The 26386-nt window shown below is 50.3% G+C and overlaps 1 protein-coding gene across 4 annotated transcripts in view; it reads right to left on the bottom strand.

Annotated features, from left to right (window-relative positions):
* LOC137438691 (collectin-11-like) overlaps positions 1–26386 on the bottom strand; it is a 45622-nt gene that overhangs the window by 9284 nt on the left and 9952 nt on the right. For all 4 annotated transcript variants that reach the window (XM_068133942.2, XM_078767167.1, XM_078767166.1 and 1 more), the window contains one exon: positions 156–251. In XM_068133942.2, the coding sequence (XP_067990043.2) occupies positions 156–251 (96 nt within the window). The remainder of the gene's footprint in view (positions 1–155; positions 252–26386) is intronic.

Genomic DNA, 26386 nt, shown 5'->3' with positions numbered 1-26386 from the left:
CCAAAGACACAAAACACCCCGAAGACACAAAACACCCTGAAGACCCAAAATACAATGAAATGGTCAAAGATGCCTATCCCTCTGAAACGACGTGTGGTGAGGCGCTCGGAGCGCGCCGAGTCACACTAGTCAATACAATTTAATGAATGTCTCACCTGATTTCAAAAAATGTACTTGTTCTCTCAACTTCTCCACAGTAATGTCCAGCTCTCCCACTACCTTCCGCATCTTATCGCAATCGCAAGGGATGCCTGCACACAGCCACATCAATGGACGTCCTCCACACAAAGCTTACAAAATATATCTCTACTGGAGGTCCTTACATTTGTCTGCCTTGAACAAAATAAAGCAAGTTATCACATTCTTACACATTGTGTTGGTATTGACTTCAACCTGAAAATATCAAGATATCTAAATAAATAAATAGCAATAGGTCATTTTCCTCCTGCAACAAAAATGTGATATGACCATCTGCTTCGGCCCTCAACTCATCTCTTTGGACCTCCACTCCGGTGGGGGGGGGGGGGGGGGGCTCGGGGCAGGGTTATATGGCCCCGCCCTAGCCCGACTCGAATGTTCCAAACCCTGCCTCTTGCCGCAGTGGTAAGCCACTCCCCTCGAGCCCTGATTGGTGGCTCGTGCTTACCGATGGCTCCTACTCCTCCTGCCCCGCCTTCCTTCGGCCTCCGTCGACTTGTTCAGGCCTGCCGCGTGGTATTTCAGCGCCAATACCAAACCAAAGCGCCATAAGGACACCTAATTTTCACTGGCCTACTCAACGCAAAACTAACACAGGAAAGGACTACGCTTACATTTACTAAGAAATAACTGAACTTAAGCGAGGCTACATGTTGTGGTGTAACTAACTAAGAGGGGAAATTAACCTTTATTTCACAACCGCAACAATATATATATATATGTATGAATATGAATATATATATATATATGAATATATATATATATATATATATATATATATATATATATATACATATATATATATATATATACATATATATATATATATATTGTTGCGGCTCTCACCGTCGGCCCTTTTTCCCCTTACCAAGGGGGAATTAATCCCCTTGTCTGCGACTGACCGACGTGAGTCCTGAAGCTGCCCAGCTCCCTCCAGAGAGGCAGGTGAGCAACCTCGTTCGAGACCATGGACAAGATGTTATTTGCCGAGCGGATTAGCAACCGCGGCTCGAACCATTAACAGAAACTACACCCGATTCTTATGCGTTGGCCAAATCGTGCCACAGGTATTCAATGATGGAAAAGACAAGGACGAACGGATGTGAAGGAAAGAAGGCAAGGTAGGAAGAACAGGGATTTATTACTAACTATTATGTACAAGACCAAAGAAACCAAGGAAGAAGGAAGAATACGAAAATAAAGACAGAAGGAGAAGGAGACACAGTGCAAATATTAATTTATACAAGCTTACTTATACCCAGGACAATACAGACAGAACGAACTCACTCACACAAATAGGGAATTGCAGATTGGATTGGCTGGAGGGAGAGGAAGGTGGGACCACAAGGCTGGAAGGTTTGGCAGGGCGGCACAGCAAGCAGATCCTCTCCGGGCTGGAAGCAAGCAAGGCGGCGGTAGGCACACGTATTCTCGTTGCACGCGGCAGGGGCTGGTTGTCGCTGCACGCCTCGGGCTCCCTCGGTCATCTGCTCGTGAGGGCTCTCCCCCCACGGGTTATATAGCCACGCCTTACCAAGCCGTGCCCACAGAGTCCTGGTTGGGCGCAAGGGCTTCCTGGCTCCACCTCATGAAGACGATGGGCCGGCCACGCCATTTTCCCCCAAGTTGACCGCGTGCGTAATGGAGTTTTGGGGTGAAGATGATGCCAATAACCCCACTCAAAGTTACTGGCACTTTGAAGAGGCCATGGGGGTGTCGGAGGGATCTATCTTATGTCATTTGGTGCAATGCAGGGTCAACTAGTGGGAAACAGAGCCTTAAACTACATAGAATAAGAAATAACTATTTAGAAGGGTATATGGTGGCCTACGTGCTTGCGATGGATTAACTAAGGGGACGACCTTTGACCTTTACACTTAACGGAGGTATTTACAAGGATCATTACACTATTTACAGAGGGTGATATTTACAACAAAGGATTCTCAAATCCGCAACTATATATATATATATATATATATATATATATATACACACACACACACAGACTTGGCATTTAATATGGAATATATTTTTTTTCTTGACTTGGGTTTACTTTCTTAACTCAGTATATCAATCTGGTGAGTTTCTTTTACACTTTGGTGATTTATTTGTTAAAAGAACCATGTCACTGATTGTCTGTCGCAGCAAGAAGTCAACAACAGGATTATATCACAGGTGGCGTGGCAAAATGTAAGGACAGGTACATTTGATGATTGGCTTTACAATCGGGTATACAAGGGTTGTTGCGTTCTGTATTAGTGGAAAACAACGGCTGCACGTCTCCAAAAGTTATTGGCGCTTCCTCTGGAGATGGTCCGTCAACTCGACAATGCTGTTTGTCATGGAGTGGTGGCTTTACGAAATTACGGCATGAAACAGCGTGCTACTGCTTGGCAGTATGGCATCACTCAAGGTCAGGTGTCAAAGATCCTGAAACGAAATGCTCAGAGGGGTGTCCCTACTCGAATAACGAGGCCAGGGCGTCCGCGCAGAACCACAAGGAGGGATGATCGCCAGCTGCACCGGTTATTCCACAATGGCCGTACCAAGTCAGCTAATCGGCTTAGGGCTGAGTGGCAGCAACTGACAAATGTGCCTGTATCCAGAAGGCTAGTCAACCAACGACTGGTTCAAGCAGGCTATCGTGCCAGGCGTCCCCTGATAAAGCCACGCCTGACCAGACAACACCGCCAGCGCCGATTGCAGTGGGCCAGAGAGCACCGTCAATGGCAACCAGGACACTGGAATCACGTGATCTTCAGTGACGAGTCTAGATTTCTGGTCTGTCGTCAAGATGGCCGTGTCCGAGTGCGCAGACAAGTGCATGGAGCCTACAACAAAGATTGTATAGTGCCAAGAGTCCAAGCTGGAGGTGGTGGGGTGACCGTTTGGGCTGCTTTTCATGCAGGGGGCAAAACTGACCTGGTTGTTCTGAATGGAAACCTGAACCAGTTCAAGTACAGGGCCATTCTGGAAGAAACATTGCTTCCATTTGCTCGTGCAGCCTTTCGAGGAAACTTTGTCTTCCAAGATGACAATGCACGGCCTCATCGTGCTCGCATGATCCAACACTTTCTTGCTGACCGTGGTGTAGAGCATATGGAGTGGCCTGCCATGTCCCCGGATATGAATCTGAAAGAGAACTTGTGGGAAGAATTAACGCGTCAAATCGACCACTTGGACCAGCAGCCGACCTCAGTGCGTGAATTGCAGCAGGCTATTGTCACTGCATGGCAAGCGATTCCTGTCCAAACCTTGGCAGATCTCGTGAACAGCATGCCTCAACGTGTACGTGCTCTCCTGAATGCTCGTGGGGGTTACACGAAGTACTGAACTGTAATTTTACTGTCCGTAATCCCAGTCGTAATTTAATTTTTGTTTTTGTTAAAAAAATTTTTGGCTAATGTGCAAAATAAAGAGATACTTCTGGAAAACGTACAGAAGTTTAACACAGTACTGTCCATGAATTGAGTTCGATATCAGTTTACATCACTTTCAAGAATCAATGCATTTGTTTCGAAATGTCAAATGTGGTTTTTGTTTCTTTTAAAAGTCACATTAACAAAATCTAGAATAATTTCAACATAATTCCAATGAACTTTTGGTTCTAAGACAGCTTGAAAAGTAAGTTCACCCTCACAAAAAAAATATTCCATATTAAATGCCAAGTCTGTATATATGGATAGAGAAATAGATAGATTGATAGATAGAGAAATAGATTGATAGATTAATAGAGCAATATATAGTTTGAGATATACATTGAGATATTGAGATATATATATATATATATATATATATATATATATATATATATATATATATATATATATATATATATATGGATAGAGAAATAGATAGATTGGTAGATTAATAGAGCAATAGATAGATTGAGATATAGATTGAGATATATATATATATATATATATATATATATATATATATATATATATATATATATATATATATATATATATATATTCATGGATAGGGAAATAGATAGAGAAATAGATTGATAAACAGAGATACATAGCCTTTTCAGTTTATGAAGGATCTGTTGGAGCCGTCTCGATTTGGTGTACTGAAGGTACCAAAGGAAGAGTTGGAAGGTCACCTGCGTGTCACGTATGCAGACACAAGGAGGAACGAAGTGGTGGAGGACATCAAAGGATTGGTGAGACCGACAGAGCCAGGTGTTCCATTTGATTTGTCAGAGCCAAAGATGTCTGAGATTGAGGCAGTTTTGAGGAAGGCACGGGCGGCATCGGCTCCAGGACCAAGTGGAGTGCCATACAAGGTGTTTAAGAGTTGTGAAGGCATCAGGCAGTATCTGTGGAAGGCTCTGAAGGTGGTATGGAGGCAAGGAGTGGTGCCCAGTCAATGGACTAGGGCGGAAGGAGTTTATATTCCAAAGCAGGAGGAGGCTGTGACACTGGAGCAGTTTAGAGCAATATCATTGCTTGATGTAGATGGGAAGATATTGATGAGTGTCTTTGCGGCACGGCTCTCAGGCTTCATCAGAGGGAATGGTTTTGTGGATGGTTCTGTGGAGAAGACAGGAATACCAGGATCACCAGGATGCATTGAAAACTCGGCAATGGTCTGGCAAGTGTTACAGGAGGCAAAGAGGCAAAGGAAGGATGTGGCGGTGGTATGGCTGGATTTGGAGAATGCATATGGGTCAGTGCCACATGCCTTGATCAGGTATGCCATGGATTTCTTTTGGTTGCCATGGAGATTTAGGGATTTTTTGATGGCATATTATGATCAGTTTTGGATGCGGTTTGCGACACAGTCCTATGTAACAGAGTGGCAGAAGTTGGAAGTGGGGATCCCGATGGGATGTACCATCTCCCCTATTTTGTTTGTGCTGGTTATGGAGTTGTTGATACGTGCGGTGAGTGGACATGGGAAAGAGGTGGAGCAAGCCCCTGGTCAGAGGTTGCCAGCAATGTTTGCTTTCATGGATGACCTGACAGTTGTCCAAAAGTCCACTGATGCAGCAGTAGAGGTACTGGGACGACTGGAAAGGTTGATGCGGTGGGCAAGAATGGGATTTAAAGCAAGAAAGTCGAGGAGTGTGGTGGTGAGACGAGGAGTGGTGGATAACATGCATAGATTTGAGCTGGGAGGGGAGGTGGTTCCATCATCGGTAGAGGCCCCTGTGAAGAGTTTGGGAAGATGGTATACAGTGGAGCTGAATTATGTGGGAAGAGTGGAGGAGGTCAGAAACAAGCTTTTGAGAGGTTTGAAGAGGATTGATAGATGTGGTTTGCCAGGTAAGTTGAAGGTATGGTGTTTGAAGTTTGGATTGATGCCAGGAGTATTGTGGCCATTGATGATGTATGATATTGCGATTGGGCATGTAGAGAGGATGGAGGTTGTGGTGAGCGGGTTTGTGAGGAGGTGGTTGGGAGTGCCACGCTGTTTGACGAACATTGCCTTTTATGGTCAGGGTGGAAAACTCCAGTTTCCCTTGACATCATTAACCGTGGAGTTTAAAGTGGTGAGGGTGCGGGAGTTCATGATGTTGCAGGATTAAAGTGATGCAGTGGTAAAGAATGCTCTCCCAGAGAAGAAGGGAAGTCGGAAGTGGAATGCAAGAGCAGAGGTGGACGAGATGGAGGAGCGGTTGCAACAGGAGGAGGTCATGGGGATGGTACAGCATGGGAAGCATGGTTTGGGGTGGATGAAACATGAGCGATGGGGAAAGGCATGTGTGAAAGAGAGGAGGAAGATGGTTGAGAGGGAGGTGAGAAGAAAGGACGAGGAGGGGAGATATGTGAAAGCAGTCGGACAGGCACAGCAAGGTGCTTGGACTAAGTGGGAAGGCGTGCGGGTGAGGATGTTGAAGTGGCAAGAGATTTGGAGGATGGAGCCAATATTGTTGAATTTCCTGTTGCGGGCAACGTATGATGTGCTTCCGTCACCAGTAAACTTGAGATTGTGGGGGTTGTTGCAGGAGGAGAGATGTTATTTGTGTGGAGGTGTGGGAACGGTGCAGCATGCACTGAGTGCATGTTCAGTAGCATTGGCAGCAGGACAATACAGGTGGCGACATGATCAGGTGCTGGCGGTGGTGGTGCAGATGGTGCAACAAGAGGTGCTGAGGTCGAGAGAAAGAAGAGTGGAGAAGGAGACTGATGGGGGAGAGGTGTGGTTTGTCAAAGAGGGCCAAGTGGTAAGAGGTGGAAAGAGGAGGAGGTGGAAAGCAAGAGGGCTGTCAGATGCTTGTGATTGGCAGGTGGTGGCAGACCTAAAGCCACAATTGGTCTTCCCAGAGGAGATCTGTGTGACAAAGTTGCGGCCTGACATTGTCATTTGGTCAGGTGCAACAAGACAGGTCATCTTCGGGGAATTGTCGGTACCTCGGGAAGAGAACATGGAGGACGTGCACGAGAGGAAGAGAGGAAAGTACAGTGAGCTGGAGGCAGAGTGCCGGGAGAAGGGTTGGCGAGTTTCGTGTCAGCCATTTGAGGTGGGGTGTAGAGGGTATATTGGCAATTCCTTTTCTGCATTTCTTGCTCAGCTGGGAGTGTGTGGGACAGAAAGAAGGAGGATGTGTGACAAGATGGCCCAGGTTGCCTTGAAAGGCTCATTTTGGATATGGAGGAAGTTTATGGAGGCACGTCAAATGGTGTAGGTTGGTTGTGTGTGGTAAAAAAAAAAAAAAAATTGGTTACTATTATTATTTCTTATTTTGTGTATATGAGTGAGTAGGTGAGGGTGTGTGTTTTTGCATGAATTAATTTTTGCATGAGTGTGTGTTATTGTATGTTGAGTGGTGTATGTTGTAAGGGTAGGTGGTTGGTTGGTGTTGTGTGTGTGTGTGTGTGTGTGTGTGTGTGTGTGTGTGTGTATATGTGTGTGTATGGGTGTATGGGTATATGTGTGTGTATGTGTTTGTATGAATGATCTGGTGTGTTTTGTTGGTGAGTGGTGAAGGGTATAAAGGTGGGTGTTTGAGTGTTCCACCATGTTTGTTTGGTGCTGTGGATTCTGGAGTGAAGGCTGGAGTGAACCAGTATTGTTTTGCTCTGCCTTCGTTTCCCGTGTTCTGCTGTGTTTGTCCTGCACGTGTTCATTTCCCCGTTTTGTCGTTTTCGTTTTCTCTTATTATTTCTTGTCTGTCCTGCATTTTCTCGTTCGTCTTTTCCCTTCCTGCTTTTCCCCAGCCTTCCTCCTGTTTGGGGGGCGTTGCCCACCAGAAAGGGGGGAGCCTTGCACTCCCCTTCGTTTCCCATCACTCCCTCCCTTCCCCCTCCCCTCTCTCACCCCGAGTGTTGTCCTCCGCCTTCCCTAGAACCCCGGTATGGCGAGCAGGCACCATAATTGTGTCCAGTTTCGGTTGGTTGCAGTGGATTGCAGTGTGCCGGCTAGTGAAAATTCGGTCGAGATGTTTTGTTGGGTGTGCTGGGGTTCAAGGCTGCTGACTTTTTCTGCCTGATCTCTCTCGCCCGTGGTTTCAACGTGTCCTTTCAAACAGGGCAGGGACTTGCCAAGTTCTGGCGCCGGTGGGCTACCGCTCAGTCTGCTGGGAAACTGGCAGATTGGGCGGTCGAGGCTCTCTCAGAAACCCAGGAGAGAGTCGTGACCGTCCGCCTGTACAACGAAGGCGTGAGTGACTATGATGTCAATGTTGGGCTCAGTCGCTACGCGGACATCTGAGGCCAAGTACGGCTCGTCCGGAACGGCCTCGGTATTTGGACCGGGACTCGGCAGTTCCGGGTAAAGCTGCGGACGAGGGAGGATGGTACGACTGGTACGTTCACCTACATCCCCAATGGGATTATGGTGGGTATGGATCGAGGACAAGTCTTTTACGTGGGGCAGCCGAAATTATGCCGCCGATGCGGTCAACTTGGTCACTTGATTACTGGGTGTACAGTGAACATCTGCACTCAGTGTGGCGAGTTGGGACATTTGAGGGAGCACTGCACCCAAGTGGTGCGGTGCAACCTCTGTGGTGCATCGGGGCACACTTTCCGCTCCTGCCCGCAGAGTTACGCTAGTAGGATGCGTGCTTCTGTGGGTGGGAGTGGGGGTGTTGCCCCAGGGACAGGGGACGGTGTGGCCCCAGGGACAGGGGACGGTGTGGCTCCAGGGACCGGGGAGGGGGTTGGGACAGGGGAGGGTGTTGCCCTAGGGACAGGGGAGGGTACTGCCTCTGGGGCCGGGGAGGGAGGGACTAATGGGCCTTTGTTTATGTTTGCCCCCCTGCTCTACAGAAAGGGAAGGGAAGGGAAGTGAAGTGAAGTGAAGGGAGGGAGTTGGAGGGAGGGGAATTGGAGGGAGAGGAGAGAAAGGAGGAGGGAGAGGCAGCTCCGGCACCTCCAGATCAGGACCTGGATGTGGCTTCGCCGGGTGTCGGGCCCACTGCGGTGGGAGAGGAGGAAGCACAAGGAATGGTGGCTCTGGTAGCGGCGTCAGAAGAAACATCCTCAGTACCAGAAACCCCGCTGCCGGAGGCTGGAAGTGATGGCTCCTCCTCCGGCTATGAGCAAAGTGACCCTGGACAATGGATTGAGAAGAAGCGTCGGGGACAAAGGGACCAGGACAAAGGAAAAGCTCCTCTGGGCAAAGCCCCACAGGGGAAGACTGCAAGAACTGCAAAGGCAAAAACTCCTGTGGGGAACAGAGCCCCCCGCGCGTCAAGCGACCCATCCAGGTCTGAGGGATCGCCTGCTCGTGGTAGGGGTGGGGAGCAGTCAGGGTTGGCCGCAGCAGGTCACCGGGGGAGGTCCCACTGCCAGTCTTCCCCTGAACGCTCACGTTCCCGTTCCCCTGTGAGCCGTTCCCCACCTCTTGACCGTACCCCTCCTCCGGGGGCAGCTGCGGCCATGGGCTTAAGCGAGGGTTTGCTCGCAGAGGACTTGTGCCTTTCTTCCCCAGACGGCGGGCGAGGGGGGGTAATCTTTTTGACCCCTGAGGAGGAAGACCTCGCCCTGCTGCCCGGGGAGAATGTTTGCATAGATGGAGTCTGGCTCCTGGGCACCCTCGTGGCTCCCGGTTGTGGGAAGAACCGCATGAGGAGGAAGAATGGTAGCCTTCGTGTCTTGGCAAGGTGGGAGGAGCTTCATAAGTCCAATGACTCCCCTTTCGTGGTTTGCACTGGGGTTGGTGATTAATACACTAACACCTATGAGCTTGAAATTAACGTCTTTAAATGTACGGGGAGTCCGTACCACGGTCCGGAGGATCGCTATTTTTGAAGAACTGCGCAATTTTGAATGGGATGTCTGCCTGTAGCAGGAATGCCATATTCCGCACGGTGAGTATGGATACCTCCGTGCAAATTGGCGGTAGGGAGAGTCGTATTGGTCCGGAAGCAACACGAACAGTGCGGCAAGATTAGAGTTCCTCATTAAGAGCCCGAATGTCGAGGTCCTTAGTCTAGAAGAAATTATTCCGGGGCGATTGGCCGTGCTCAGGGTGGTGGTGTCGTCGACCCCACTGACATTGGTCAATGTGTACGCCCCTACGATGGTGGGAGAAAGAGTGGAGCTCCTGTGCCAGTTGGGGCCCCTCCTTTCCACCTCTGGCCCCGTGAACATCGGGGGAGATTTTAATATAAGTTTGGACAGGTTGCCCCCGGATTCATCGGCGCGGGCCCTTAAAGGGCTTGTTCAGGATTTTAGGTTGAGGGACACGGGTGCGGGAAGGAATGAGGTCACCCGGACCGATGCGGCTGGTACCAGTCGGGCTCGGATCGATTACATCTTTGTGACACCAAATTTTGGCGACCTGGACCTGGTACTTCACGCGGTGGCATTTTCAAACCACTGTCGTCTGTCTCTGGGTATTGAATTAAATGGGGTGCGTCCCCGGCGCTCTGAACTCTGGAAGCTTAACTGTCACCTTTTGCAGGATGACAGATTAGCGTGTTCCTACGTTCGGAAGTATAGGGAGTGGGAAACGGTTAGGTGCCTCTTCCCTACCTCGACAGCCTGGTGGGAGGAGGTGAAACGTAGGACCATAGTGTTTTTCCCTACGGCCGGGCGAATGAGGGCCGCGGGGAAACGAGAGCATTTGAAGCGCATGCAGGCGTACCTCCAGCGCTTGCATAAGAAACTTTGCGAAGGGAGGGACGTGTCGGAAAAAATCCGCCGGGTGAAGGGGAGGATTTTTAGTCTACTCGAAGCCAGGGCGAGGGCCGTCATCTTCCGGAGCAAGGTGCAGGCATTGGAGGGGAACGAAAAGTGTACCAGATTCTTCTTCCAACTATGTGCCAGGCAGAGGAGCAGTTTGGCCCAGGTTAATGTGGGGGGAGGCTGTGTTTCGGATCCGGACCAAATTACTGAAGCAGTGGAGGACTATTACTCCAGGCTTTTTGAAAAACGACCGGTTGACCAAATCCGTTCCGGTTGACGTTCTCGGCCATCTGAGGAATCGTTTGAGCCCCGAACAGCGGGAGCGGTTGGAGGAGCCGGTGAGCCTGGAGGAATTGACCTCCGCTGCTAGGGATTTGGCCGCGAATAAAACCCCGGGTGACGACGGCCTGCCCGTGGAGTTTTATCGCTGCCTTTGGCACGTCCTTGGGGAGGACTATCTGCAGGTAGTGAGGGAGCTAGCCACCTCTGCGAGGTTTCCAGATTCGATGTGCCGGGGCGTGGTAAACCTCGTGCACAAGAAGGGTGATCGGGAGGATTTGTCCAACTGGCGCCGGATCACTTTGTTGAATGTTGACTACAAGATACTAACAAAGGTGCTGTCTAAGAGGGTGCACGGTGTCAGGAAGGACCTCGTGCACCCGGATCAGTGCTGTTCCGGGTCGCATAGTGTCCAACAGCCTGGGCCTGGTTCGAGAGGCGATCCAGCTAGCGGAGGAGAGAGGCTTCCCACTGAGCATCATCAGTTTGGACCAGGAGAACGCTTTCAACAGAGTGTCACTTGAATAAATGATGGCCGTTTTGGACCGTTTTGGCTTTGGGCCAAATTTGATGCATTGGGTGGACCTCATGTATAGGGACGTTGAAGCCCGTGTTTTGGTCAACGGACATCTCTCGGGAGCCTTCCCAGTCGCTTCTGGGGTCAGGCAGGGCTGCCCAATGTCACCAGTCCTTTTTGTCCTTTGCATTGAACCGTTTGCTTGTACACTGCGAGAGGACCCATCCTTCCCTGGGTTGTGGATTCCCGGAACCCATGGGGAGCGCCTAAAGTTGAGTCTGTACATGGACGACGTATCGGTGTTTGTCACCGATGCAGTCGCCATGTGCAGACTGGTGGGTCTCTGCGAGCGCTTTGTGTTGGCCTCCTCTTCTTCCAAAGTCAATCCTCAGAAGAGTGAGGTCATGCACTTTGGTCGGCACAAGACGGGCTCCGGTCCCCCTTGCCCGTACACGGAGTGGAGAGATCGATTAAAGATCCTCGGGGTCTGCTTTGACCCAGGTGACGTGGCCGCTGAGAACTGGCGAAGGGTCATTGGGGAAATGCAATTGGAAGTCTCTTCTTGGCGGTCTCGTCGCCTTACCATGGAGGGGCGAAATTTAGTGATCAAGAATGTTTTGATTGGTAAGTTGTTGTATTTGGCTAGAATCTCCCCACCTCCTCCTGCAGTTGGACGGGCTCTGGAGGGATTGGTTTTCACTTTATTCTGGGGTACCCGAGCAGAGCGCAGGTGTAGGAGGGTTGTGAAGATGAGCCCGTCCTTGGGTGGGAAGGGTGTCCCTTGCCCGGTGTTGGTATGTATGTCTGCGTTTGCGTGTACTCTCATGGAGTTATTTGTGTCAGAGGACCCGGGTCGCCAGCTGTCGTGGGATTTTTTGTTCTTTTTTCTGGGGCCGTCCGTCGCGCGGTTGGAAGGGCGGTCCCTCCCGCTGTTTCGGCATTTTTCTGGGTCGTGTCCAGGACATTTTCGGATGTTTGAGGGGTTCGCCCGGGAGCAGGGCCTGTTGACCCGTCGGCCCATCAGTTGGCAGTTGTCGCAGGTCCTGGATCACTTGCTCCCAAGGGAGGTGCTGCGGGAGGTGCGTATCCTTCGTGGAAGCCCTCTCACAGAACGTACCATGAGAAAGGTTTGGGAGAACGTTTCGGCTCGCTGTCTCACCAACGACCAGAAGGACGTCGCGTGGCAAGCCGGCCATGAGTGTCTTCCGGTCCGGGTGTTTCGGTTCCAGAGGGACCTGAACGTGTCGGTCCATTGTCCCCGACCCCGATGCACAGGAGACAAAACTGTCAGGCATGTCCTTTGGAACTGCCCTGTTGCCGAGGGGGTCTGGTTGCTTGTGGCTGGCCTCCTCGAATGCTATGTGCCTTGGCTGGTGATGGTTAGACGTGACGTCTTTGTGTTCAGCGGGCTCCTACCACAACCAGTGCCTGGCCGCAAGTGGGGGAAGGCCTGGAGAACGGTATGCGCAATCAAGACCGTCTTGTGGCGAGTGAGAACCAGAGGTTTCCATACCAGGGAATGGTTGGATCCTGGGCACATATGGGGCTTGGCCCTATCCTGCCTCCGAAGGTACAGGCTAGGTGACAGCCTGCGGGCGACGGGGCGGGGTACTGGCCATAACGATGCGTCAGGTGTGTCGTAAAGCCCTCCCTGGAGCAGAGAATATGGCCGGGCTTTTCCGTGGTGAAGGGGGGGGGGGGGGCCCTCGGGAGGTTACTTCCAAATGTGCGGGCGGCAGTCATGTGCAGCCGTAGTCCCTGACCGAGCTTGCCGCCCGGGCTTGGAAAGGTTGGGGGTGCTCCGGCAGGTGTGCTTGCAGGCCCTGTCGGGCGGTGATTCTCATTGGGACACTCACGCCTCGGGGGCAGCTCAGGGAGCCGGTGCCTTCCTTGTGGTGCTTCTTCCGGGTGGGCCCTCCTTGGCGCGGCCTGGGGAAGGTGGAGGCAGTTGGGTTTCCTTTTGTTTGATCTTGATTTTGCCTTGGTTTGATTTTTATTTTCTTTCATTATTATTTCCAGTGGTGGGTCGAGCCCTCAAAGTGTTTGTGGCTGCATGTTCCCAGCTGCGGTTAGCAGCCGGTTGTTGATTTCGGTATGTAAAGGAAAAAAGGCCCCTTGATTCTTATTGTTTTAAGGTGCCCCTTTCTTGGTTGTTTTGGGGGTGCGGATAAGGTCTTCTTTCCTTTCTCCCTCCCCTTTGGTTAGTTAGAGTTAGTGTTTGTTGCCTGGGGTGGGAGCGGGGTTTTGGGGTTTTGGGGGTTTGGGGATAGGGATAATGAACTCTTGTAGCGGTTACCGCTGGATGCACACAATCGCCTTGCACCTGCCAGGACGTGGCCAGACGCGCCTCTCCCGGGCATGCCCGGACTCACTGTTCCCGGGCACGCCCGAACCTCCCGGACACGCCCGGTCTTGTCTTTCCCGGGCATGCCCGCTCTCGCCTTTCCAGGGCTCGCCCAGAGCGTCCGGGCATGCCCGCTATCGCCTTTCCAGGGCTCGCCCAGAGCGTCCGGGCATGCCCGCTATCGCCTTTCCAGGGCTCGCCCAGAGCGTCCGGGCATGCCCGCTATCGCCTTTCCAGGGCTCGCCCAGAGCGTCCGGGCATGCCCGCTCTCGCCTTTCCAGTGCTCGTCCAGAGCGCCCGGGCACGCCCAGCCTCGACTTGCCAGGCCGCAGCCAAACACGCCCGGGCAGGTCCAGACTCGCCTTTCCAAGGCTCGCCCTTGACACCCGGGCATGCCCGGTATAGCTTTTGCCGGGCAAACTTCCCGACATAAATGTGTATATATATTGCTGCCCGGAAAACGGGCTTTTGTCAGAATACCTGAGCTGTTTTGTTTCAATAAAGCAACTCGGACGAATTCCGTCTTTGGTCGCGTCACTTCTTTCGACTCGCGTTGGAGCGCAGCTCCTTCACTCTGGTTTTAATGATTAATGGTTTCTTGAATTTGATTTGGGTTTCTACTTTGTTTTTGAACTTTGTTTTCTTGATTTTCCTGATCTTTGCTTTGCTTTCTCTTTTTGATTTCTGATTTATTGTTTGATTTATTGGCTTTTGATTTCCTGGGTCTTTGATTGGTTCTATTGAGTGTTTTTTTAAACCTTTTTTGTAATAAAAAAGGCTTCGGCCATTAAAGAGGTGTTGTTGTTGTCGTCTGCATTCGCACTGGCTGGGGGTGGGGGCGGGGGCATCCAGGTGTACGCATCCAGGTGTAGTTGTATGCATCCAGGTGTAGTTGCTGCATGTGGATGTATATGTGTCCCTGCTGGCCCACCTTGGCTGACCGTATCGAGGTTGAAGGGCCGAAACGGGATGATGCTGAGGACCTCGACTGAGGACCCGGTCAGTGCGGCACACTTGTGACCAGGTGTGTTTTGAACTTATATATATGGATAGAGAAATAGATAGAATGATAGATAGAGAAATAGGTAGAATGATAGATAGAGAAATAGGTAGAATGATAGATAGAGAAATAGATAGAATGATAGATAGAGAAATAGATAGAATGATAGATAGAGAAATAGATTGATAAACAGAGATACATAGAAACACATGGATAGAGAGAATATATGATCATATAAAATTTGTCAAACTAATACACATGCATCCAGGTCTAAAGTGCCAAAATTTATGGTCATACAACAAACAGTTCTGTTTTTTTCCTTCGGAAATCATTTGTAAGGAAAAACAAACGTTAAAACGCTCGCAGTTTGACTAGTCTGCATGCTGTTCGACTCGACATTACACGAGGGGTAGTGTTTGTAAATCCTGCTTATGTACAGTCACGTGGAAAAGTAAGTACACCCCATGTAAAGTTTTGACTTTTTCAACATATTTCAACATACAGCTATTTGATCTTCATTTCAACAATATTGATAGATAAAGGTGATATAATATAACAAATATCATGAAACATTTACATTTTGTAGTCCATTGTATAATTTAAATAAACATAAATGCAAATTTCGCATGTGGAAAAAGTAAGTACACCCCTACATTTATCACTACTTCAAATACCTAAAATTAGAATCAGGTGCACCAGCTCAGGTGCAAATGATTAGAACATCGTCAGAGAGGATCTTGGAGGAACCTGTCTTATTTAAACCTCAGACATTTAGTTTGGTTTGCTCTTTGTTGTTGAAGTGTGTGGCATCACCATGCCTAGATCAAAAGAGCTCTCTGAGGCCTTCAGAAAGAAGGTTATAGATGCCTACGAGTCTGGGAAGGGATTTAAAAAGATCTCCAAACAATTTGAAATCAATCATTCGACTGTCCGGAAGATCATCTACAAGTGGAGAAGATGCCAAACAACTGCCAACTTGTTCAGGCCAGGCCGCCCCAGCAAGTTCAGCCCGAGAGCAGACCACAAGATGCTGGAAGAAGTCTCGAAGAACCCCAGAATGTCATCACGGGACCTACAGGTAGCTCTTGCCACTGTTGATGTCAAAGTGCACGAGTCTACCATTAGAAAAAAACAAACCACCGTTTTAGAGGCCATTTTTCCCCGCAAAGCGGGGGTTGGCCTTTTCGGGGACCGTGGTTGTTGTTGTTTTTTTTTGGTCCCCTTTTTGAAGCAATGTTTTACGGCCGGATGCCCTTCCTGCCGCCAACCCTGTTTGTCGCCTTTTACAACAAACAGGGAATTACCAGTGAACTGGTCCTCAATTTGCCGACCTCGGAAGGATGACAGGCTGAGTCAACCCCCCTGGCGTTAATTCAGCGATCGACCGGGATTCAAACCCAGGATCCTTGGATCCTAAGCTGGCATCCTAGCTGCTAGCCCAACACCAGGGATATAAGCTGCACTGCACTTTCTATACCATTAGAAAGAGGCTGCACAAATTTGATCTACATGGGAGGTGTGCCAGGAGAAAACCTTTGCTGTCCAGAAAGAACATCAGGGCAAGACCCAAGTTTGCCAATGAACAACGAGGCTGGCGGACTTCCTCTCTGGTCGTAGTCAACGTGTGGCCCTGAATGGGTTTCTCTCATCTCCTCTTCCTGTTCAGGCTGGAGTTCCCCAAGGTAGTGTTCTGGGCCCTGTGCTTTTTCTGGTCTTCATCAATGATCTCTCTGACTCTCTTGAAAATCCTCTCTATCTCTTTGCTGACGACTCTACTCTCTGTCGCTCCATTCCTCATCCCTCAGATCGGCAGTCTGCAGCCTCCTCACTCTCTGCAGACCTGGACAAAATCACAGACTGGTCAAACAAGTGGAACATGTCTTTCAATCCTGACAAATCTCACACTCTTACAATGTCTCTCCGAAAGGACCGACTGGACAACCCTCCCATCTACTTTCTCAACAATCCTCTCCAAGAAGTTCTGTCGCTCAAGCTTTTGGGTCTCACTATCTGCCATGATCTTTCTTGGGAAAACCATATTTCCAAGCTGGCCTCCAAAGCCAGTCGCCGACTGGGCATCCTCCGTCGTGCGAAGTCCTTCCTTGGCACACCTGAGCTCCTCACCACATACAAGGCTTTCATCCGCAGCTCAATGGAATACTGTTCCCCCCTCTGGGCTGGTGCTCCTGCCTCACACCTTGCTCGGCTTCACGCTGTTGAGGCCAAAGCTTTCAGAATCATTGGAATCTCCTGCGATGTAGTCAACACCGAGGGCCTTTCACTCACTCACCGCAGGCAGGTTGGTGGTCTTTCTGTCTTCTACCGACTCCTCTCCGGCCTTGCTCCCCCAGCTCTCTCTGTGCTCTGTCCCCCCAATATTCCTTCAGGTCGCACAAGATCTGCCTGCAACCCTCTTATGGTTAAACTGCCAAAGTCTAGGCTCTCTGCTCACCTTCACTCTTTCATTCCCCTTTTCTCCCGCCTCTGGAACAAACTCCCCCACTCCCTTCAATCCCACTCCTCCCTCCAGGTCTTTAAAACAGCTGTTCACCACCATCTCTTATCTTCCCCCATCGAAAACCTTGATCTTTTCTACCCCCGGTAATTCACCCCAGAGTCCTTGCAGTGTTCATATGTTTTATTCCTCTCCCACCTCCCCCCAAGTCCTCCCGATGTCCCTGCTCTCAAATGTTGTGTTTGTGTCCTTCCCCCTCTTCCCCCTCTCTTTTGTGTCCTTCCCCCTCTCTCCCCATCTTGTCTGCTGCTCCCCTTGTTTTTTATGTTTTGTGTGTCGGTTTTGTGTGTCGGTTTGTCTTTTTGTGTGATTAATGTTAGCTCTTTCACGAGCCTCGATCTTGTATACCAAAAAAGAAAAAAAAAAGAAAAAAAAAAAGTGCTCTGGACAGATGAGTCAAATGTAGAGCTATTTGGCCACAGTACCAGAAGACATGTTTGGCAAAAACCAAAGACAGCATTTGACCACAAGAACCTGATACCAACAGTAAAGCATGGTGGTGGAAATATTATGGTTTGGGGCAGCTTTGCTGCATCAGGGCCTGGGCAGCTCACCATCATAGAATTCACTATGAATTCTTCATTGTACCAGAGGGTGCTTGAGGATAATGTGAAGCCATCTGTCGGAAAGTTGAAGCTCAACCGACGGTGGACCATGCAACATGACAATGACCCTAAACATACCAAAGAAAGAAATGGAGGGTTCTGGAATGGCCAAGTCAAAGCCCGGATCTAAATCCCATCGAGATGTTGTGGGGGGATTTGAAACGAGCTGTGCATGCAAGAAACCCCTCAAACATCGCACAGCTGAAAGAATTCTGCGTGGAGGAGTGGGCAAAAATTTCTCCCAGTCGATGTCAGAGACTGGTAGACAGTTATAAGAAACGCCTACTTGAGGTTGTTTCTCCCAAAGGGGGCAATACCACCTATTAGAGCCAAGGGTGTACTTACTTTTTCCACATGTGAAATTTGCATTTATGTTTATTTAAATTAAACAATGGACTACAAAATGTAAATGTTTCATGATATTTGTTATATTATATCACCTTTATCTATCAATATTGTTGAAATGAAGATCAAATAGCTGTATGTTGAAATATGTTGAAAAAGTCAAAACGTTACATGGGGTGTACTTACTTTTTCATGTGACTGTATAACCCAATACACCAATGGCAATGTCTGATTGGTTTGACCAATCAATGGAAAGAACCAGATGGGAAAAATCCCCAAGCAAATTGAGTTATATAATTATGAGAGATATCTCTGATAAAATCAACAACAATAAACTCCAGCAGGCAGGGAAAGACTGTACAAGGAAGCTAAATAAACAGGAAGAGGCGATTTGGCCCATCATGTCTATGTCATGTCTACAGCCGACTAACTTGGAGGCCTCGGCACCCAGCCTTCCATGGAGGCCTCAGCACCCGGGCTTCCTTGGAGGCCTCGGCACCCAGCCTTCCATGGAGGCCTCGGCACCCGGCCTTCCATGGAGGCTTCAGCACCCAGCCTTCCATGGAGGCCTCGGCACCCAGTCTTCCATGGAGGCCTCGGCACCCAGCCTTCCATGGAGGCTTCAGCACCCAGCCTTCCATGGAGGCCTCGGCACCCAGCCTTCCATGGAGGCTTCAGCACCCAGCCTTCCATGGAGGCCTCGGCACCCAGCCTTCCATGGAGGCCTCGGCACCCAGCCTTCCATGGAGGCCTCGGCACCCAGCCTTCCATGGAGGCTTCAGCACTTCCATGGAGGCTTCAGCACCCAGCCTTCCATGGAGGCTTCAGCACCCAGCCTTCCATGGAGGCTTCAGCACCCAGCCTTCCATGGAGGCTTCAGCACCCAGCCTTCCATGGAGGCTTCAGCACCCAGCCTTACATGGAGGCTTCGGTACCCAGCCTTCCATGGAAGCCTCAGCAACCAGCCTTCCATGGAGGCCTCGGCAACCAGCCTTCCATGGAGGCCTCGGCACCCAGCCTTCCATGGAGGCCTCGGCACCCAGCCTTCCATGGAGGCCTCAGCAACCAGCCTTCCATGGAGGCCTCGGCACCCAGCCTTCCATGGAGGCTTCGGTACCCAGCCTTCCATGGAAGCCTCAGCAACCAGCCTTCCATGGAGGCCTCGGCACCCAGCCTTCCATGGAGGCTTCAGCACCCAGCCTTCCATGGAGGCTTCAGTACCCAGCCTTCCATGGAGGCCTCGGCACCCAGCCTTCCATTGAGGATTCAGCACCCAGCCTTCCATGGAGGCTTCGGTACCCAGCCTTCCATGGAGGCCTTGGCACCCAGCCTTCCATGGAGGCTTCAGCACCCAGCCTTCCATGGAGGCTTCAGCACCCAGCCTTCCATGGAGGCTTCAGCACCCAGCCTTACATGGAGGCTTCGGTACCCAGCCTTCCATGGAAGCCTCAGCAACCAGCCTTCCATGGAGGCCTCGGCAACCAGCCTTCCATGGAGGCCTCGGCACCCAGCCTTCCATGGAGGCCTCGGCACCCAGCCTTCCATGGAGGCCTCAGCAACCAGCCTTCCATGGAGGCCTCGGCACCCAGCCTTCCATGGAGGCTTCGGTACCCAGCCTTCCATGGAAGCCTCAGCAACCAGCCTTCCATGGAGGCCTCAGCACCCAGCCTTCCATGGAGGCTTCAGCACCCGGCCTTCCATGGAGGCTACAATCTCGGTCTCCCATCAATGAAGACTCCCGGTCTCCCATCCAAGTACTAACTGCGTTCGACTTTGCTTTGCTTCCAAGGCCTTACGGGTTTGGGTGTATTCACACTGATAATATTGTAGATGATGGTGTAGTATGATGATTATATTCCCCAATATATTGAAAATAAGGACCACTACAGGCATGCCCTTTGGTCTTGGTGACAAATGCAGATTTCCATGGCTTTGTCAAGAATTTATCTGAGCATGGATGCAATCTCGCAACTTTTCACAATCAACAAACAAATCCTCACCTTGATAACATATTGTTACAGACGCGGTTTTAGATGTTATATTGACCGAGCGGTGGTGTATTTAACCGCGTCCGAACAGTTACTCCCCGATTAGAACCCGATTCCACCCGACGTTGACCAGATCGCCCCACAGATATTCAATCGGGAAACCTCTAAAGCAACCGAAAAAGAAGGGAAAGAGAAAAAGACAGAGTACGGAGGAAGAACAGATTTATTATACACACACAAGCAATGGATGGAAGAAGCAGTAACACAGCGAATCGTTAACTTACACTATTCATTTTTACTTAACCCCAAGACAACGAGCAGGACAGGACGTTCACACTTACACAGGGGATATTGCAGGCAGGTAGGGCTTGAGGTGGATTGCTGGAGAGGGAGGCAAAGTCGGAGGCAGCAGCTCTCAATTCCTCGCGGTTTTTGGCGGGAAAACCCTCCGTCGCGTATCCGCTGCTATAGACGTCACGCGCTGGTTCGGCACACCTGCTCCTCTTCTTGTGGTGGAGCCATCTCCCTCCTTTCAGCGCGTCTCTCCAAAGCTGGTTTCCTTGCCGAGTACCTCTCCTCTTTGGCTTGGAGCGTTTCGCATCTCACCGCTCCTCTTGGTGCCGCCTCTTTGCTCATCTCCCAGGTCATCTCCCAAGTCATCTGGTAAAGCAGTCCCTTACAGTCGCTTTTATCACCTCGGGCGGAATTAAGCCGCCGGCTCCGAGGGCACGCCTAACGGGTCGCTCACCGCGGTGCTGATTGGCTGTTAGGGCTGGCTCACTCCTCCCCTCTTATGACGAGGTGGAGACACGCCTTTCTTCTCCGAGATTAGCACATGGGCAATGGCGGCCTGCGGGGTTGAAAACAACTCCCCTTTTGAAAGGAACTTTGGAGAGCGGAGATGTTTGGGGAAATTGGAAGGGCCTACGCTTATTTTGTTTGATACAATGCAAAGTCAATCTAGTGGGAAACACATATTTAGCCTACATGGAATAAGGAAATACACTATTTAAAAGATATATCGTGACCTGCGTGTAAGTTTCATGGAATTAACTAGGAGGACGGCTGCGACCATTATTTACATTAACAGGGTGTTACCATACTTTTGTAACGTTCACATTGTAACGTTTCCACATTCGTTACACTGCACCCTCCTTTCTTCAGGCCCGGTCTCGGGCCTACTAAACTTTAACTTAGTGTGACACGTAGGTGTAATTCCCTCTACAATTAACCTGACCCTGAGTGTGACAATCTTAAAACACAAATAAGTATGTCCCCCTATTGCATTGCACCCTGTCTAACAGACTCAAGCCCACAGCTAACCGAATTACGGAATTATTCTCAAACTATACATTTACGGTGGGGAGCATTATTTACAATGACGTGATTTCTTATTTACAACGCAACCCAGGACCTGTGTTTTTTTTTTTTGTTTTTTTTTAGGGAACAAGAAAAAAAAAGAAATTCCTGTTGGGAGGGAGGAGACAGCACGCATTGCATCGATGCACCAGTACCAATACCACCAAAGCACCCAAAAGCACCAAAAGCACCACAAAGCACCAAAAGCACCACCCGGTGCGCAGTCACCATGGTTCATAATAAACACAACAAAACAACTGGTGGTGGTCTTCTCTTTCTCTGCTGGGCCGATGTTCTTCCCGACGTCTTCTGGCTTCATGCGGCCTATTTGGACATAATAAAAAGCACAACTTGTGTTCGTTTTTATTTAGGGCCTCAGGGGCCAACTAAGGGTGGTCCACCTGTTTGGCATAGGTGCCACCTTACCGAGGTCCGCAAGCAAGATTCCCTGGCCACTATGGCCAGTCTCCAACAGAGGTGCCCTGCCCCAGAACCTGGGGTCCATCAAGTGGTACTTGGCCGCAGAACAGCGGTCCATAAAGTGGTACATCAACGCAATGCATGCTGGTTCTGGGAATCTCGGGCGCACAATGGCCACCTCACGCACGCTCCCCTCGGCACCCAATGGCGCACAGGTCATGTGGGAGACAAAAGAAAGACAATTGAGCGAGGGGTAAGGTCACAAGGGTACACGTCAATAAGGCAATGCAAGGCGAAATGCGTACGGAGGGCGAAGTGAGAAAGCTCGTCCCTACCGTACGTCACCCCCCTGTCACCTACCCTACCCTTGCCCTTATCCCATATGTACAAAAATCTACACATTTACAAATTCGTCACTACTGTCACGTCTTCCCCATATTTCCCCTATACCAAATTCGTCTCCACAATCCCTCTACTTCAAAATTTGCCATCACCAATTCATCATCAATCCTCATAAGGAGGGAGAGATGGAATTACGCACAATGTCACACCCACGTCATGATGCGTCTCACAATCCAAACATTTGCATCATAAAAAATAATCAAAACATGGCATGGTGTGGAGTACCTGTCACCTCAGGTGAGTGGATGCAGATGGTGCGAGGAGATCCTTCATCCTAACTATCCTCTAAATGACTTTAACACACTTTACACTACCCGGGGTCTCTCCCTGCCAATCCATTGGCCAACTTACACTATGGGTTCTAACAACCAATTCCCATTGACCAAACTGTGGTGCTTCTCAATTTTGGGGTCTCACTCCCCCGATTCATCTCCCGGTGCCCTCGCACAATTTCTGGGCTGTGACGTGTAGCTCTCCCAACAGGTCTACCCACCTGCACACCTCCACCACTGTAGTTGCCACCAGAGCTTACCTAGCTCCTCACCCTAACCTATCTAACTGGGGCAGGCCCCTCCTGGCTCTGTCACCCCACTCGGTGCCCTCTGGCACTGGGCTACCCGGGTCCGTCCTCCGGATCCTCGGGCCCCATCCACAACAACTACTACCGGCTCCCAGAGCCCACCTGCGGCCTCACCTGGCCGACATCCTTACAGTGGTGGAGCGCCCAACCAACTACACACACTAACAGGCTACACGCCCAGCCATTTCCACAACACTAATGCACCCATCCAAATACCATTCTGTCACCCGCACCACAGATGCCAATATCCAACCACAATTTACCTGTACCCTCTACCTAACACTTACACTACCCGCCCCGGGTATCCGTGATGGGGGTCCACTCTTCCCCCATTCACACCTTCGCACCATCCACTCCACTCCACAATTTCCACCATTCTCACTCCACGACCATCCATTCCAATACTCCAGATATTCCACACTACCATTTATTCCACACAGCCACATACACCTGTTGTTGCACACCTGTGCCCTCACACCTGGTGCCACCTGCACCCTCCTTTCTTCCTGGACCATTTGGTCATCACAATACACCATCCCTATCACTCACTCATACACTGCTCCATCCACCTGTTCAGTTGCACACCTGTGCAATCACACCTGTTCCATTCTCACCTGTTCAATCCTCACACACACGGCATCATCTCAGCTAACTACTCCCCTCTGAAACTTGCGCTTCCCAGTCGTCCCTTTAAACTATTGCGCTCCCACGTCATTATCATCCACACTAATCTACCTGCGTCCCCACTACAGGTATCAGTCACTAACTAATCTTAACGTTACCTAATGTCATCTTCGCTAGATCCCTACAATTATCCAAGCCCTCCCTGGCTCGGTTGTCATAGCCACCCCATAAACTATTGCGCATTTGCCCCCACCTGTGAGGGATGGTGGATTTGCCATCCCACCACATCGGGGGTCTCTCACTATAAATTTTGCTCGTCCAAATTCCAACCAATTCAAAAATTTTCCATTTACTGCCAATTCTACCCACTATTATAAATTTCGTATCAAATCACTACCATCATCATCCGTCTACTTATTACATCCTCTCGGTGCGCCAATTCACGTCTACAGCCCGGCTTCGTACGGCCGAGCAATGAACGCGGGTCGTTTTGTGCCAGCGGCTGGATACGTCCCGCATTCGGGGCAGGGACGGGGGCTTACCCGAGCCGAGATCCCACGCACCACCTCGGCGTGGAGCCATCCAATGTCCCGATCTCGACCTGCCGGCACGTCTCAACAAAACGTGGTCGCCATGACGACCCTTCCTATCCAGCTGCCCGCTCCGCCTAGTGGAGCCCAGACGCGGCCGTTCCAAGCGAGGCACAGCGTGGATCGCGTACGGCGGTTCTTTCGAAACCGCCGTGGTTCGGATCCCCGCTGGTCCTCGCGGCACGCGAAGCTGCCCGACGCGCACCGAGGGCCCGATTCGGCTATAAGTCGTTCTAACCTCTAACCTGGTTACCGTCGATGCTTCACCTGGATGCTTACATGCATACGCTACCCCTTTCTTGCTCATACATGCAGCCGTTCCCATGCTCCTCGTACCTTTCCTTACACACCCAGGTACACTCATTCCACTCCCAGCCTTGGTCACACACCTGACCACCGAACACCTTGGCACACATTCGTCGCTCGCACACCTCACCAACACACCTCTTCGCGCCCCTTTCTCGGTCACCTCCTTTGTGACAATCACAGGTGTGCTCTCACCCGCACACCCAACCACGTGCCTCACTACCAATTCCAGCGTGCATTCCCACTCACGCTCTACCATTCCAGGTGTGCATCCTTCCATTCCAGGTGTACATCCTCGCTCACCTGCCACAACCAACTCACGCTCCGTGTCACTCTCACTACTCTCACCTCCATTCTTGACAGCGCACTCACCCTTACTCTCGACAGCACACTCTTTCCTCATGCACCCGTCCGTTACACACCTTTCTCGCGCACACTCTTCTGCACATTCTCCCGTTACACCCTCTGTAACACTCACCACAGGCATGCATTCTCCCTTACTCTCGACAGCATGCGCTTTCTCCATGCACCCGTCCGTTACACACCTTTCTCGCGCATCCTCTTGCGCACACTTTTTCGTTACTTCCTCCGTAACACTCACCACACCGCGCTTCCCTGTGCTCCCTCGCACACGCGCTTCGACCAACTCACTCCTGACGGCACACTCACTCCTCGGCGTGCACTTTTTCCTCACACACCCCATGGTCGGACATTCTCGCACACCTCTTTTTTCGCACACCAGACCTGTCGCACACTTCACCAACGGCCTTTCACGAACACCCGGATCCAAAGCAACCCCCAAGCCGACTGAAGCTTTCCTCACATCATATACATTGCCACTCACCTCCGTACCTCGTCTCCGCACCTCCTTTGCCACCTGCAAACTCTTTATTCGGTTAGTGAGCATCACATCATGAGTTGAGCACCGACCTTGCACATATTCCATTACCTCCTCCTGGATTTCTCTCTTAGTTTCTGTCCGTCTCTTCTTAATTTCACTCACCTCTTCTTCCACTTCCTCTAATTTTTGTTTAACCTCTTTTATTTCTCGGTGCGTCTCCTCAAGTTCGTCCTCTAAGGCTACCGTGACCGTCTCTATGTGCATCCTCACCTGCCGGTCCTTTGTCTCCATTATCTCTGTCACCTCCTCCACCCTCATTGTCAGTTCCTCCCGTACCATCTGACATTGCCTCTGTGTCGCTATCAAGTCATTTTTAATTTCTTTTTGTGTCGCCTTTAACCCTCCGAGTACTGCAGTGTTCCTTTGAACCTGCTCCACTAACTTCGTTTGTCCCTCTGTCAGCTGTTCCACCTCCTCCGTCAGATCTTCTATTCCCCCTTGTAACTTTGCCGTATTATTTCTCACTTCTTTCTCCATACGCTTCTCACCTCGCTTTACCTCCTCGCGTAGCCCCGAAACCTCCTCACTTACCCCTCGTCGTATTTCCTCCATCTCTTTTGTAGATGCCACCCTCATCTGTCCCAATTCATCCCTCTGAGCATCCAGTTTGGTTTCTACCCCGATTTTTACCTCCTCTATCTGTTCTCCCATTTGTTTAATTTCTCGGGCGGATTGTTCCCCTATCTCCCGCAATTTGTCCTCCATCCTATTTTCTAACCCCATTAACCCATTTTTCACCTCTTTTATCCCGTTGTCTAACCCCTCAAAATTTTTGTCTAACTTCCCAAATTTCTTGTCTAACTCCTCACCCGGTACCCCTCGCTTCGTCCCTCATTACCCCCATTTGGTTTCCCATTATCCCCATTTGGTTTCCCATTACCCCCATTTGCCCCATAATTCTGCTTTCCATTTTTTCACTATCAGCCCTCCTTCTGTTTTCCATTTGTTCACTATCGGCCCTCCTTCTGTTTTCCATTTGTTCCATACTGTCGTTTTTTTTCTGCATTTCCACCATGAATTGGGCCATGAAGGCTTGTATTTGGGCCGTGCTCATTGGTTCCGCGACCGCGGCCCCCTCAACCACGTGTGCGAGAGCGCCATTTTGTGCGTCTGAAACCTCCGCAACCACATTGCTATTTTTCTCCTCCTCCCTTTCCTCCACATACATTTCCCCGAGGTCCTGGGTCGATTCCACCCTGTCTATCTCTCCCACCGACATCCGATCGCCTTGATTGTCCATGGCGCGATCTCAAAATTCGGGTTTTATAAAACAAAATAAATTTCGGCAGCTTGTAATTTTGAGCGCGTTAAGCGCGCTTCGGGTC

The sequence above is a fragment of the Myxine glutinosa genome, chromosome 13, assembly GCF_964187855.1.
Source record: "Myxine glutinosa chromosome 13, kmMyxGlut1.1, whole genome shotgun sequence".
In the NCBI taxonomy this organism is placed as follows: Eukaryota; Metazoa; Chordata; class Myxini; order Myxiniformes; family Myxinidae; genus Myxine; species Myxine glutinosa.
The sequence above is the reverse complement of the archived record's forward strand: the minus strand, read 5'-3'. Positions and strand labels throughout refer to the sequence as shown.